Source organism: Musa acuminata, chromosome BXJ2-4 (genome assembly GCF_036884655.1).
Source record: "Musa acuminata AAA Group cultivar baxijiao chromosome BXJ2-4, Cavendish_Baxijiao_AAA, whole genome shotgun sequence".
Classification (NCBI taxonomy): Eukaryota; Viridiplantae; Streptophyta; class Magnoliopsida; order Zingiberales; family Musaceae; genus Musa; species Musa acuminata.
Window position 1 is genome coordinate 41,803,709 of NC_088341.1, and position 12,455 is coordinate 41,816,163.

Genomic DNA, 12,455 nt, shown 5'->3' on the forward strand with positions numbered 1-12,455 from the left:
TGACTCGACCGAATGGAGATGAATCGCACCGCAAGATGCTTACGAATTTGAACTCTCCCCATTTGATCATCTCATACATGAATATTTTTCGACAAATTAATACGAGGGGTTGGGACCATTTATAAGCATTTGAAACCGCAAGAAAGCTTACAGCATTTTTCTTATAAATACAATCGATCAAATCTCAAGAAAAATATTTTTATTTTTATTTTTTAACCTTTTTTTATTACAATAAACAGACAATGCACCTATCACATTGAGATTAGGTGACCAATGGGTTCTTTTTGTTTTTTGTGAGAGTAAAAATGGAGGATATAGGAAAGCAAATCAATATATTATAAAGTTCACAAATGAGTGAGCCCATTGATCACAAAAAACTTGCTAAAGGTCAAAATAGTGTAGTTGAAATTTTGATTTTTCTTAAGGTAAACTAATTATTTAATAAAAGATATATTTTGACCTCTGTTCTTAGACCTCAAAATTCTCGGTGGGTCTTCTTAGTTTGGACCAACATCAAACCAATGATACTTGGGTCCAACTTGAGTCCATGGAAGAGAATCCAAATTGTTGAAGGCCCTCGATTTGGTCTTCTCCTTTGTCTCAACAAGGAAGAAGAACAATGAACGGCTTGCCACAGTCTTCTCTTCTGTATTGTTTACTGTCTATCAGGGATCAGAGTAATGGAGTGTACTATCATGGTAGGAAGAACAAGAAGACATGCGTCCGAGACATCCTTCATCATCTGTCCAGTTCTCCTGATCACTTGCTACTTCAAAATGGACTTAGATCTTCTTCGTACTTCCTACGTTTCCTCTTCTTTCTCCTTCCACCTCTCCCCCCACAGTGATCCATGATAAATTCTGCCATATCAATACATGGAACTTCATAGAAATGTAATCTCCTCTCTCTCTGTCCCTCACACAAACACACACACACACCACATGGCGCGCGCGGGCGCGCGCGCACACACACACACACATATATATATATAGTCTGAATTAAATTAGTAGCACTTCGTATATAAGATCATACCAATTCAATCCTAAAATCTAAAGTATTAAAATATATATTGAACTCAATAAATATTTTAAAAACACCAAATTATTTTTAGTGTTGTTTTTAATCTCCTTCCCGCGTGAATATTCTTTAACATCTACGTAGGTAATTGATGGCGCAACTGCGTTTACCTGCGAACTGGTACCTGTTTCTGCTACTGCGCGCTTCACCCTACTAAATCCATTGAGGAGCCAAAGGAGCAAAGATCACGCGACTGGGGACGTCATTAATTCCTCCACCAAGGAAGGAGTGATGTTGATGTTGATCGAACGAGCGTCTTCAATTCTCCTGTCTCCCTGCATGCTGACTTCTCCATTCACTTGACGTACGTCCTCCAGACGTGACGGTCGTCCAGTATAGGTGGGACCGGCCGGCCCCTCCCCGTCGAGCTATCGTCTCTTCCAGTACTGCCACCAGCTTGAGCTCGCCATGCTTCTTGCCTTCGTCATCTTCACATCTTTAGGCCAAAGTAGCTTTGATCTTAGTAGTGTTTGCTATCTTATCAAAAGCAACTCAAACCAGACCATTAAACGCCATCAAGCACAAGCAATGCTACTGGATGCTGTTAATACATATTACAGAGGGTGACAGGCACAGCCAGGGAAGTCCCTGAGATCGTCTACATAATACAACACTAGATCGGCTAAACTTAGGAGCCGAGGATGCTCCTAATGATCTCGGCCTGAGGGCTGTCGGTCTCCATCGTCGACATCAGGTCGGAGAGGCGGCTACTGAGGTCGTCCACCTCGCGGTGCAAGCTCTTGATGTAGCTGCATGTCTCCTTCAGCAACTTGGACGCCGACACCTGCGTGCATGCATGCATGCATGCGTTGTTACGTCAAACGCAGGCAAACATAAAGGAGGCCGAGGTGGCGTTTTGGGTCTTGATCGATTACCCGGCTCATGTTCCTGCGGCGAGACTCCGGGAGCAGAGACCGCAGCTTAGAGGCGAGCTCATTGATCTCCTTGCCGGTGATCCTCGATCTGCGGCTCGACATGTTGCTGTATCTCTTCTTCTCTAGCTATGGTCTCGCTAGGGAGGGAAGAAGAAATGTAGCTAGGAAGATCTCAGGAAGCCAAGCTCGTTAGAGTATTAGTAGGAAAGGCTCCATGGCCTACACGTCTGATCACCATGTCAACGAAACAGGGTCCATCTTCTTTAACACTGACCCATGGTGGCCGATGGAGGCAGGAAGTGTTTCCACCCTCACTTGTCGAACAAATGCATTCCTTACAACTCAGGTAAAACAAGAGAAACCTCAACCCCTATGAAGCATGGCGGCAGTGCTGGCTGTTTAACCATTTCACTTTGTACCTGGAAGATGCTCCATGTCCCTTTTGCTTTGAATGCACGCCTCCTCCTTTCCATGTTCTTACAGTAGCCGCCATGTCTTGTGGATCTGCAGGATTGTCCCTGTCCTCAGACATCAAACAATCCAACGTGAGCACAACTCGGTGCTACACTACAGGGAATAATGGCGATCAAGGACACAGGGAAAGATATCATGCAAGCTTTGGTAGCCCACATGATGACCTCTCCATATGGAGGTGGACGGCGGAGAGGCGACGTCAGTGGCCCGCTTCACTCGGCCGGCCGGAGTTGAGGCTCACAGACCATTAAATAGGTCCGGTTTACCTTGTACCGATGTCACAAATGGAGGTAGGTTGGTCAGTTGGTAGTTGGCTTGGTAGTTGCAGGACGCATTAAAGCACAGGGCCACTAGGTTTCAAGGGTGAAGGCCATTAAACCTGCGGGGAAGACAGATGATGTAACAGTAACTGTTAAGTTTCGATTGGCAACGAATTATAATTCTCCACGTTGGATGAGTTAAACTGCTAGCAATACGTTGGGTAACGTATATTATATTATATATATGGATTTTAATTAAGATTATCGATTAATAAAAATAAAATTTAATCGTACTAAGATCTTTTAGAAGATAATATTGACACGAGAAATTCTCATAATTATCAATTTTATATGCCCTCGCCTATAATAGTACTTCCTAGGAATGAAATATGGAGATATAAATCTATCATCAATCTCTTTTAGCCCAATCCTATTTTCTTTCACTTATAGGGGCCACTACAAATTATCCGAATCCTAAGAAAAGGTTATTACCCCCTCTTTTTGAGGAGCTCTTATTTATTTAGTCTTAGTCTTTTTATTCGAATAAAATCAAATCCCTACACTTAAAGTCACATGATGTTCTAACTGAAAGAACTTCTTGAATAATTGGAGTTGGGTGACATGGTCTATGAATCGAGGTTCAATGAAAGGCAGAAAGAAACAAGAATGTAAGTATAGTTCTCCTTATATATTGATATCACTGTAGCTTTCGGATTCGACGACATTATGCTTGTAGACCAGATAAAAGCTTTCAGAATAATATCAAAGAGTATACATCGTAAATATGATCTATTATTCTTCGATTTTAGTTTATGGTATTAAAGTATTCTATAGTAGCATAATTATGATTTTATGCTCATAATTTATAAAAAAAATCATATTTTGAGATCAAATATGTTAGATCATAAATGTACATCAAATTTGTTTTATATTTAGACTTGTTTATTAGCACTATTTAATTTGAAAAGGTATTATTCGGTCTTTTATTTATGATGTTTGAATAATCTATCATTTTGTCAATTTGCTTTCTTATCTCATCCGTTTGGTCACTTACTTGTGGGCATTACGGTGTTCTGCGAATTTGATTATTAGGCTACCATTGACAGCTTGTTATTAGTGATAATATTATTGAGAGCGACAGCCTCCAATAGTCATCGACCTTGTGGCAACAGTTGCATATAGGTGTTATTTTACACAATCAAAGCATGGTGGGGTGCAACAATCGGGGGCGATCACATGCTTGATTGCTTGTGTGCATCAGCTTTACAATGGCCGACTTGCCTTCATCGTAGGTGACTACAGTAGTGTCACTACTTGCGACGACTGCAGCATTACCTTTGATTAATATATACAGTAATGCCACTGCTATTGTGTTTGTTGGTCATGACCGACATTGAATAGATGTCGAAGGCCATAGTTCTCATTAGTTGTGCAGTGAACAAGAACAATTGCAATGACCGACGCGGTCATCTTGTAAACGCATGAGCAAAGCCACTTGTTGTGGCCATCATGTGGGGTCACCAGTTCACGCATGTGCACAGTTGTATGGTGGGACGGCGATTGGTAGCACTCCATCAGTGGCGCATGGCCGCAAAGTTGTTTTGCTAGTGAGGAACACATGCCCGATGAGAACAACCGTGCATGAGCCCGATGATCGGTGAAGTCGTTGGTTGGTTGTGTGAGACGATCAAGATGAGAAAAAAATTAGGGTTTCACCATTAAAATGGTAGTTTTGCCTTATAAACCTTTTAATTCTAATTTATGACCTTTTAATAGTTCTACTTTTTAAAATTTACATATTTTTATTATATATCTCAAATAAAATTATAGTTTTACCCCTTCAAAATTAAATAGTTCTAACTTATGTCCTTAATTATAAAACTGACTAATTTGATTTATTTAATCAAATATTTTGATCGAACTTAATCTTGACTATATTGTAATTGCTTGACTAGATTTATATTTGATCGTTTAATCAAAATTTGATTTTGGTTAATTTTAATTTAATTAGTTGGGCTGATGTTTAACCTAATTTTGTGCCTAAAAATTATAATTTTTTAATTTTCTTTTATAGTTTTCTCATATGACATATTGATAAAATTTTGCATGTGATAGTTAAATTCTAATTATTCTTTTTAGATATTTATTTAGTTATTCAGATGTATGATTTAAATTTATAAAATAATATTTATTTTTCACATAAAGGTATTATTTAAAATTCTATTGATTAGTGTATATATCTCAAAGTCAATGTGAGTAAGTTTATAATATTGGTGTTATATATGAATGATATTTTGCTTATTAGCAATGATTTTAGTTTACTATATGAAACTAAGATGTTTTTCACGAAGAATTTTAAAATGATTGATATGAATGAAACAACTTATATTATTGATATTGAGATATTTATAGATAGATGTTAAGGATTACTAAGATAATATTAGAAATGATATATTAACTAAGTTTTGGAGAGATTTAGTATATAATTTTGTTCCACTAACGATCCACCAATTACTAGAGGTGAAAAATTTAATCAAAGCCAGTATACTAAAAATAACTTAGAAAAAAATTAAATGAAGGATATTCTTGCATATAGTTGGAAGTCTATTATATGCCTAAGCTGGTAGAATATCATATATCAGTTTTGTAATTGAAATGCTAGGTAGATATCAAAGCAATCCAATAATGAAACATTGAAAAGCTATAAAGAAAATAATGAGATATCTATAAAGGATAAAAAATTACATGCTCATATATAGAATGTTAGAATAGCTTGAAGTGATTGAATATTCAAGATTTATATACATGTTAACTGGAGAGATAATTTCTTAGAAAAGTGTAAAGCAATTGCTTATTACATTATCAATAATGAAAGTTGAATTTATGATATGCCTTGAGGCCACAAATTAAATTTTATGACTACATAATTTCATCGCGGGACTTGGTATGTTCAAGTCAATTATCAAGTCGTTGAAGATATTTTGTAATAAATACTATGGCAGTTTTGTTTGAAAAAGAATTATAATTATTCTAGTAGTTTCAAGTATATCAAAATGAATTATTATTATACTCATTGGATTTATTGACTTATTTTAAAATTTATGATCATGTATAAAATATTTTTTAAAAATTTTAGAATCTAATTAAGTAAAATTATTTTCAAATAAAATTTTAATTTTTAATTTTAATTTTTTTAATTTTAAATTTTAATTTTAAATTTTTTTATATCTTATCGATTAAGTGGCCAAGTGGGAGAATGTTAGATTACGTGGCTCTATTTAATTAGAAAATATATATTATATATTTGATTAGATTCTAATTATGCTTATCGATCAATAAATATAAAGTTCAATCATGATAGAATTCCTTAGGAGATGATCGTGATAAGAGAGACTCTCATGATTATCATCTTGGACCCTCCGCTCTTGTCTTAAAAGAGTAAGATCTACTAGAGACGAAATATCAGTTATTGAGATTATATATTTATTCTTAATTTTTTTTAATTCATAATCCATGGCTCTTTGTAGTTTTACGAAGGATAGAAAAAGAGTAGAATACAAATATAATTCTTCTTGGGTATCGATATTGTTGCTTTCGAATTTGATGATGATGCATCTATAGATCGAATAATGATTTTCTGAATGACATTAAAATGTATATATTATAATTTTAATTTATTATTATTTAATTTTAATTTTTAATATTAAAAAATAACAGTAGCAATTTTTATGCTCACATACCCATAGTGGAAGGAAGGCCATTGTTTTCCCATCACAGCTTACATATTAAGTCCGCTACCAGCCACTTTTATTGCCACCATTCACATGCAATCGTCATTAGCAACTTAGAAGACAACTACCGCTGTCCGATCCTAAAAAACAAGATAGTGATAGTAATCTTCACTGACATGAGAGCCTCCATCTCTCCAATCCTTAGCAACAGGTTATCTTCCACCATCGATTTATAGGCATTTGTATTAAGGTCCTATCTGAGTGACACACTCATGCAAATGGAAAGATTTCCCCTTGAGAACAGTTAGGGGTTTCAGGTTAAGAAAGAATAACTCGTTAATTAGTAATCAGAAAATGAATTGATGATGATGAGAGAGAGAGAGAGAGAGAGAGAGAGAGAGAGAGAGAGAGAGAGAGAGAGAGAGAGAGAGCATCGAACTATTTCAAAAGGCTTATCGCATGCTTGATTCTCTCTTGTTTGAACTTTTAATATTGTTTGTAGACATTATTTAGATTGAATCTGAACACAAAAAACACTAAATTTGGACCCCAAAGGGTACAGAATTGCAATCATGATTCGGGCTCTGTTTATGCATCAGCAACCTGAGAATGAGCTGAAACAGGGGAAACAATAACCACATCGTTTGCTACTCATTCCAGGATCCAATTGAAATGGGATACTCGCATGCGTCGCTCATTAGGTAAAGCCCAAAGCTGGATGTGATCAGAGCACTGCCCAACAAAAGGGTGGCCAATTCAATCCACAGACATGGATGGCTCGACCCACGAATCAAATCCTACACTAGCTTCCATACGAGGCCCGCATTTCCAGGTGGCCATGAATGCAGGAACTGGGCTTCATCTTCGTCCGGAAACAGTGGATCACCTGACAACTCTGTATCGGATGCTGAGTGCAGCCATCTTCCAAGCATGAGTGACACTGGTTTATGAGAACTACCTATGAACAAGGGACATGGAATCTTTCTTCGGAACAGTAGTAAGGGAACACAAAATAGTAGTTGCTTTCGACTTCCTCAGTTCATGGTCTGCAAGTGTGCTGGCTCTCTTTGTTAGGAATAAGTGGAGTTCCATTTCTCTTCTTCTCAGAACAGCCTATGGATGAATACATCTCCATCATCAAATGCATATCTTCCACTTCCATGCACTGTGTACTCTTTTAAGTAGAGAGTTGCACTCGATTCTATCTGACAAGTGTTGTTGAGGTCTCCCACAAGAAAGAGCTCTTCCTTTGTAAACGCAAAGCACCTCTTTTTTCAGCTTAAACCAGTGGTCACATGGCAACAACTATTGTGCCCATTGATCTGTAGTTCTCTTTCCCTCGAAACTTCTGTAGTCTTAAGGATTCAGATACCTAGACTTGGAGTTACTGTAACAACAGCAAATCCACCAGCCAATGGGCCGTGGTAACAGGAAAGGCTTTTTCTTTTGTGTGTGTTTTCTGTCATAGCTATCAAAGATACGTCTCCTCTGTGACATGACAGGGTCGAAGGTCCTGGATTCATAGAGTCCATGAGAGACAGAGAAAAGGCTACAGCAGAGCACCAAAGAGTGAGCTCACCACAGCAGGTGCAGGGAAAAGCCACCGTCAAACTCCGGGTGCTGCTGTATGTACTTTTGGAGCACCTCATCATTGATCCGAAGGGCTCAGATTGGTCTGGTTGACGAAGAAGACGAGGTTGACAGTGTACGATACTACTGCGCCTGGTTGACTGGCACAGTGGATGGTACCGCCGTACCCAATCTCCTTGTCTACAGGCAGTTGAAGAAATGGCAAATTTATGGGTAAAAGTTCCTCTGTCTTTTGATCAAATGCTGAAAAGTAAAGGTGAGATTTTTTTTACTTGGCTGATCAAAAAAATCATTTCAACATGACAATGATCAGCATTTTTTATTTACTAGATCAGTTTAAGGAGAAAACTGCTGTTAAAGATGGCACATTACATTTCCTATGTGCTGCATTAAGCTTATGCAGCAACTTGAATTGTGAATGCACCATCCATGATGTTCAGAGAAGATCTCTTTTCAATGACAAGAAAACTACAAAGATCAAATAGCACTGTTGCAAAGATCTGTTCATAGTGCATTGCAGCATATGGAGATGGTTTCATGTCTTTGATCAAACTTGCAAGTCTGGCTGGCAAATGAAGATAAAAAGCAGATAATATAAGCCAAGCATAGCACATATACTAATCCATGCAACTTGATCTTTCTTAGGCATCCTTTTTGTATTTTAGTTGCTTCTGTGCATTATTCAACATTCAGTAGCTTAAAGAGATGCAGAAACTGATGATGATAATTTAAGAACCGAAAAGACCGAAACAATGCCCCTACAAGTTGGTAGTATACTGAGCAAGATAAAATATTTAAACCATCCAAAAAACAAAGTTACGGTATTTTTTCTTTAAAACACGCAGGTCAGAAAGTTTAACCACAATAAAAGACCATCAAAGTATATTCACTCGACCGGGAGAACAACCATATCCACATTGATGAAGAGTAGCAATACAAATCAATGCCAATTTTGTAACAACTAAACACACACCAAAAGCAGGGTAATAGCAGCTAAGCTCGATCATTGTTTCAATGTATTCAGAGCAATTCCCTAATCCTCTTCAGGTTGACTCTACAGCCCAAGATATCATTATACACATGAAAATTAAGCAAACCAATACTTATCCAATAAGGCAAGCATGATAGAACAAAAGGAAACCCTTTGGGCATGTAGCAAATTCTAGAAGTGGCATCTTGAAGTTTCGTATTATTCATCAAATAATAAAAAGATGTTCATGGACCATGATATTTCAAATCAAACAACAGAAAGAGCAAAAAGTTTCCTTGATAAGTTTACAGAAATGATAATTTAACTAGTTATGTTCTCGGTTAGCTATGCCAATGACATATACTAAGAATCATTATCAACTAAAATCATAAGTCCCCTCTCTTTGGTTGTGTCTACTAATCATTATCAACTTGAAAATGATAATTTTCAAGTGATAGCATGACATTTTACAAAATACATGCAATGGCTAAAACTAGGTTACACGGTTTAAAAATTAAACCAACCAGAGAAATAAAATATGTGCAGGTGATTGTGAAGGCAAATTGAGATGTTCAACCCATGTTGTAAATCTTATGCAATATAACAAAACCAGGAAGTGTAAAATGCACAGATTAAACCGCAATCAATACCTTCAATGCATATAAACCTACCATTCATCGAGAGTTCAAATTACTCCAAAGATTTAACTTATTAAAAAAATTTATCCTGCATGATTCCATAACTGTATAATTGTTGATTGGCCTCCAAATGCGAAATAAATGGAAGGGTGAGAAAAGTAGACAAATAATGAAGATCAGGAGTTACACAGACAAGAGATACTGAGTCTTCAGTTCAATTGGAATTTCAGAAAAGCCAGTTATCACCCATTAGGCAGAATTATTACTTTGTACCCACTAACAAGCTGAACTTGTAAATCCCTCCAGGGAAAGTAAAATACAGGTCTCAATAGATTGGATCAATCAGCAGCCCATCACAGCACAATTATAAACAAAGTTGCCCGAATGCTTGCTCGCAATCATGTTCCATACTGGTGGTTCCCCATTTGGAATCCAGGAGTTGAGCTCAATCATTCCTCCAAAGGAATCTCTGGTTCCACCAATCACTATTAGTCGTTCGCCACAGGCACGGAATGCAAGCCCCCAGCCATTCATTGAGACACAGCTTTCGGGCAACCTTCCCAATCCGACCCATGTATTATTCACTTTATTGTACTTCCTCAACTCCTTATCAGCATAATGAGCTGCATAAAGCTCGTTGTTCACCACGGCTACAAGTGGAGGTGCACCACTCGCACCATTGAGTCCTGAAGACATGTCAGGGATCACCCTCCAAGAACGTCGCTCCAGATCATACTCTTCCCCACATGTCAGGACCTTTGTGTTGCTGGCCATTCCACCAATGACATAAAATTTCCCATCCATGAATACCCCCGAGCACATCTTTCTAGCTCGGTTCATACTAGGTAAGGTCTCCCAGGTATGGGTCTCGGAATTGTAGATCTCTGCAGTGCTCACTATGTCACCGTGAGCATTGATTCCTCCAGCTATAATTGCTTTAACTCCCAGGCTAGCAGAGCCAAACAAGCACCTAGGTGAGTTCATAACCACACCAGGAGACCAGGAGTTAGTCAAAATGCTATATCTCAGCACAATATGGGAATTCACCTCCTTACCAAAAACAAGGAGCTCAGTGCCCACTGCAAGGGACTCCTTATCAGAGCACATGAAGCTCTCGGTAGGGGGCATCTTAGGAACCATAATCCAGCGCTCACGATATGGATCATAAGCATCCCATTCGTGGATGCTGCAGGAGAAATAGACCCAATGCTCAATAATATCCATCTTGCGACGTAGTTGGTAGAGCTCTCCGCTATGAACCAATGATCGGAACATACGATTGAGTGATGCGACAGCACCATAATCTGACCGAGAAAGGTGAAGAAGGCAGCTAATTATCAGCTCCCGGCCAAGCCGGCTGACAATGTTTGAATCGCTATACTTCCCATCGCTTCTGTGGTGATATGGACCATCCAGAGGCAGCTCCATATCTTTGATATCAGGGGTTTCAGGCTGCTGTGGTGATCTATTCATTTTAACCTGACCTTCTAGCTGTCGTTCTTCAAATTTCTCATCCAGTCGACGTTTCTTGTTGCCCGAAGACTCGTGGAAATAGTAATCCATGCAATGCCAATTTGATTCTTGTTCACGGGAGCTTCTGAACGACCTCGATATCAAATAAGAGCGGCCGTCCAACATAACTCCAAAGCTCAAACCCAATCAAAGCCTGAAATTTTCAATTAGCGGCCATGAAATACCTCCTTCTGTCCTCCCCGAAGTATAATCTGACTTGACTTGGACCACAAATAAAGAGTAAGAACGAAATAGATTGGAAAAATTAGATTTTGTGTAGTCTCCTGTGCTAAGTGATCTAGAATACTTGCGCATAGATCGGATACAAGGATAAGAACCAAAAAAATAAAAACCATAAAAATCCAATCTTTTTGTGCGTTCCAGTATGCTCACCAACAGAAGCGGCGAATCACCGATCTGAGAGGCGAAAAAAATGCGAACCCTGGATAGAATCAGCGCGATTCCACAAAGGCTCTATACGCAAAAGGAAAAGAGAAGGAAAGAACCCAGAGACCAAAATCTCAGAACAACGAAACTCATGACAGAAATTAGCCGACGGGAACGAAGAAATTAGCTAAAAGATCCTAACTTCACTCGGATTCCCAGCCCTGAGATCGAAAAAACACAAGAAAAACCCAATTTTTGGTATCCTCGTATTTCTTTATCCAAAAACAAATGGAAAAAACTTGGTTTTTTTGGTAGAGGCAAAGAGGATCGAGGGAGATGGAGATATCGAAGGAAGGAAGGGAACTCACGGATCGGTTTGGGGAATCAAGAGGCGAGGGAACGGAAAGACGAGTAAATAGATGAAAGGAGAGGCCCTTTTCGGAAAATAAACTTCTCTCTCGTCTTCTTCTTCTTCTTCTTCCTACCACATCCCCTCCATTTTCCTATTCCCCTTCGACTTCCGCTTCTTCCACTTCTCGCTCAATCTCCCCTTTCACCTATAGGCTTCGTTATAGACCAAAATTTAAGGTCATTAATCTCCTTTTTTTTAATCTTAATTATGGGTATAATATACTAATAATTCCATTGAATGGATTTTGTTCCAAAGATGGGAAGTGGGACCCCTTTTTGGGCCTCTACTTCACCTGGCATTTTAACTCTTAATAATTTCTTCCTTACTCCTTTCTTAATTACTTTGTCTACTAAATTCTCAGTTTCTTTAAATTTCTTATTCCAAAGTTTAATTCTTTGTTCTTGTTTTTTCACTTCTTTATTTGCGAGAATATACATTTTTCTGGTAATTCTTGAGAAAATAAGTTGAAAAGAATAAAAAGATGTTGATGCGCCGCAGGGATAGCGTATCGAAAACGTGACTCGCGCGT

At 38.1% G+C, this 12,455-nt stretch overlaps 2 protein-coding genes across 2 annotated transcripts; both read right to left on the minus strand.

The window, feature by feature from the left end:
- Positions 1-1,588: 1,588 nt before the first annotated feature.
- Positions 1,589-2,141, minus strand: LOC135609218 (transcription factor ILI3-like). The gene is made up of 2 exons (XM_065102322.1): positions 1,953-2,141; positions 1,589-1,861 (listed from the first exon to the last, which is right to left on the minus strand). Exons 1-2 carry the CDS (start codon positions 2,052-2,054, stop codon positions 1,706-1,708), a joined length of 258 nt encoding a protein of 85 aa, XP_064958394.1. The 5' UTR covers positions 2,055-2,141; the 3' UTR covers positions 1,589-1,705.
- Positions 2,142-9,757: 7,616 nt separating this feature from the next.
- Positions 9,758-12,072, minus strand: LOC103982845 (F-box/kelch-repeat protein SKIP11). Its single transcript, XM_009399892.3, has 2 exons — positions 11,883-12,072; positions 9,758-11,281 (listed from the first exon to the last, which is right to left on the minus strand). Exon 2 carries the CDS (start codon positions 11,251-11,253, stop codon positions 9,958-9,960), a length of 1,296 nt encoding a protein of 431 aa, XP_009398167.2. The 5' UTR covers positions 11,254-11,281; positions 11,883-12,072; the 3' UTR covers positions 9,758-9,957.
- Positions 12,073-12,455: the final 383 nt, after the last annotated feature.

What these genes read in the sequence shown, in the direction of transcription:
- LOC135609218 (XM_065102322.1), bottom strand. Translation starts at nt 2,054, where the DNA reads ATGTCGAGCCGCAGATCGAGGATCACCGGCAAGGAGATCAATGAGCTC. An exon ending in GCCGCAGGAACATGAGCCGG is followed by an intron (nt 1,862 to 1,952) that starts GTAATCGATCAA and finishes GCATGCACGCAG; the next exon opens with GTGTCGGCGTCCAAGTTGCT.
- LOC103982845 (XM_009399892.3), bottom strand. Translation starts at nt 11,253, where the DNA reads ATGTTGGACGGCCGCTCTTATTTGATATCGAGGTCGTTCAGAAGCTCC.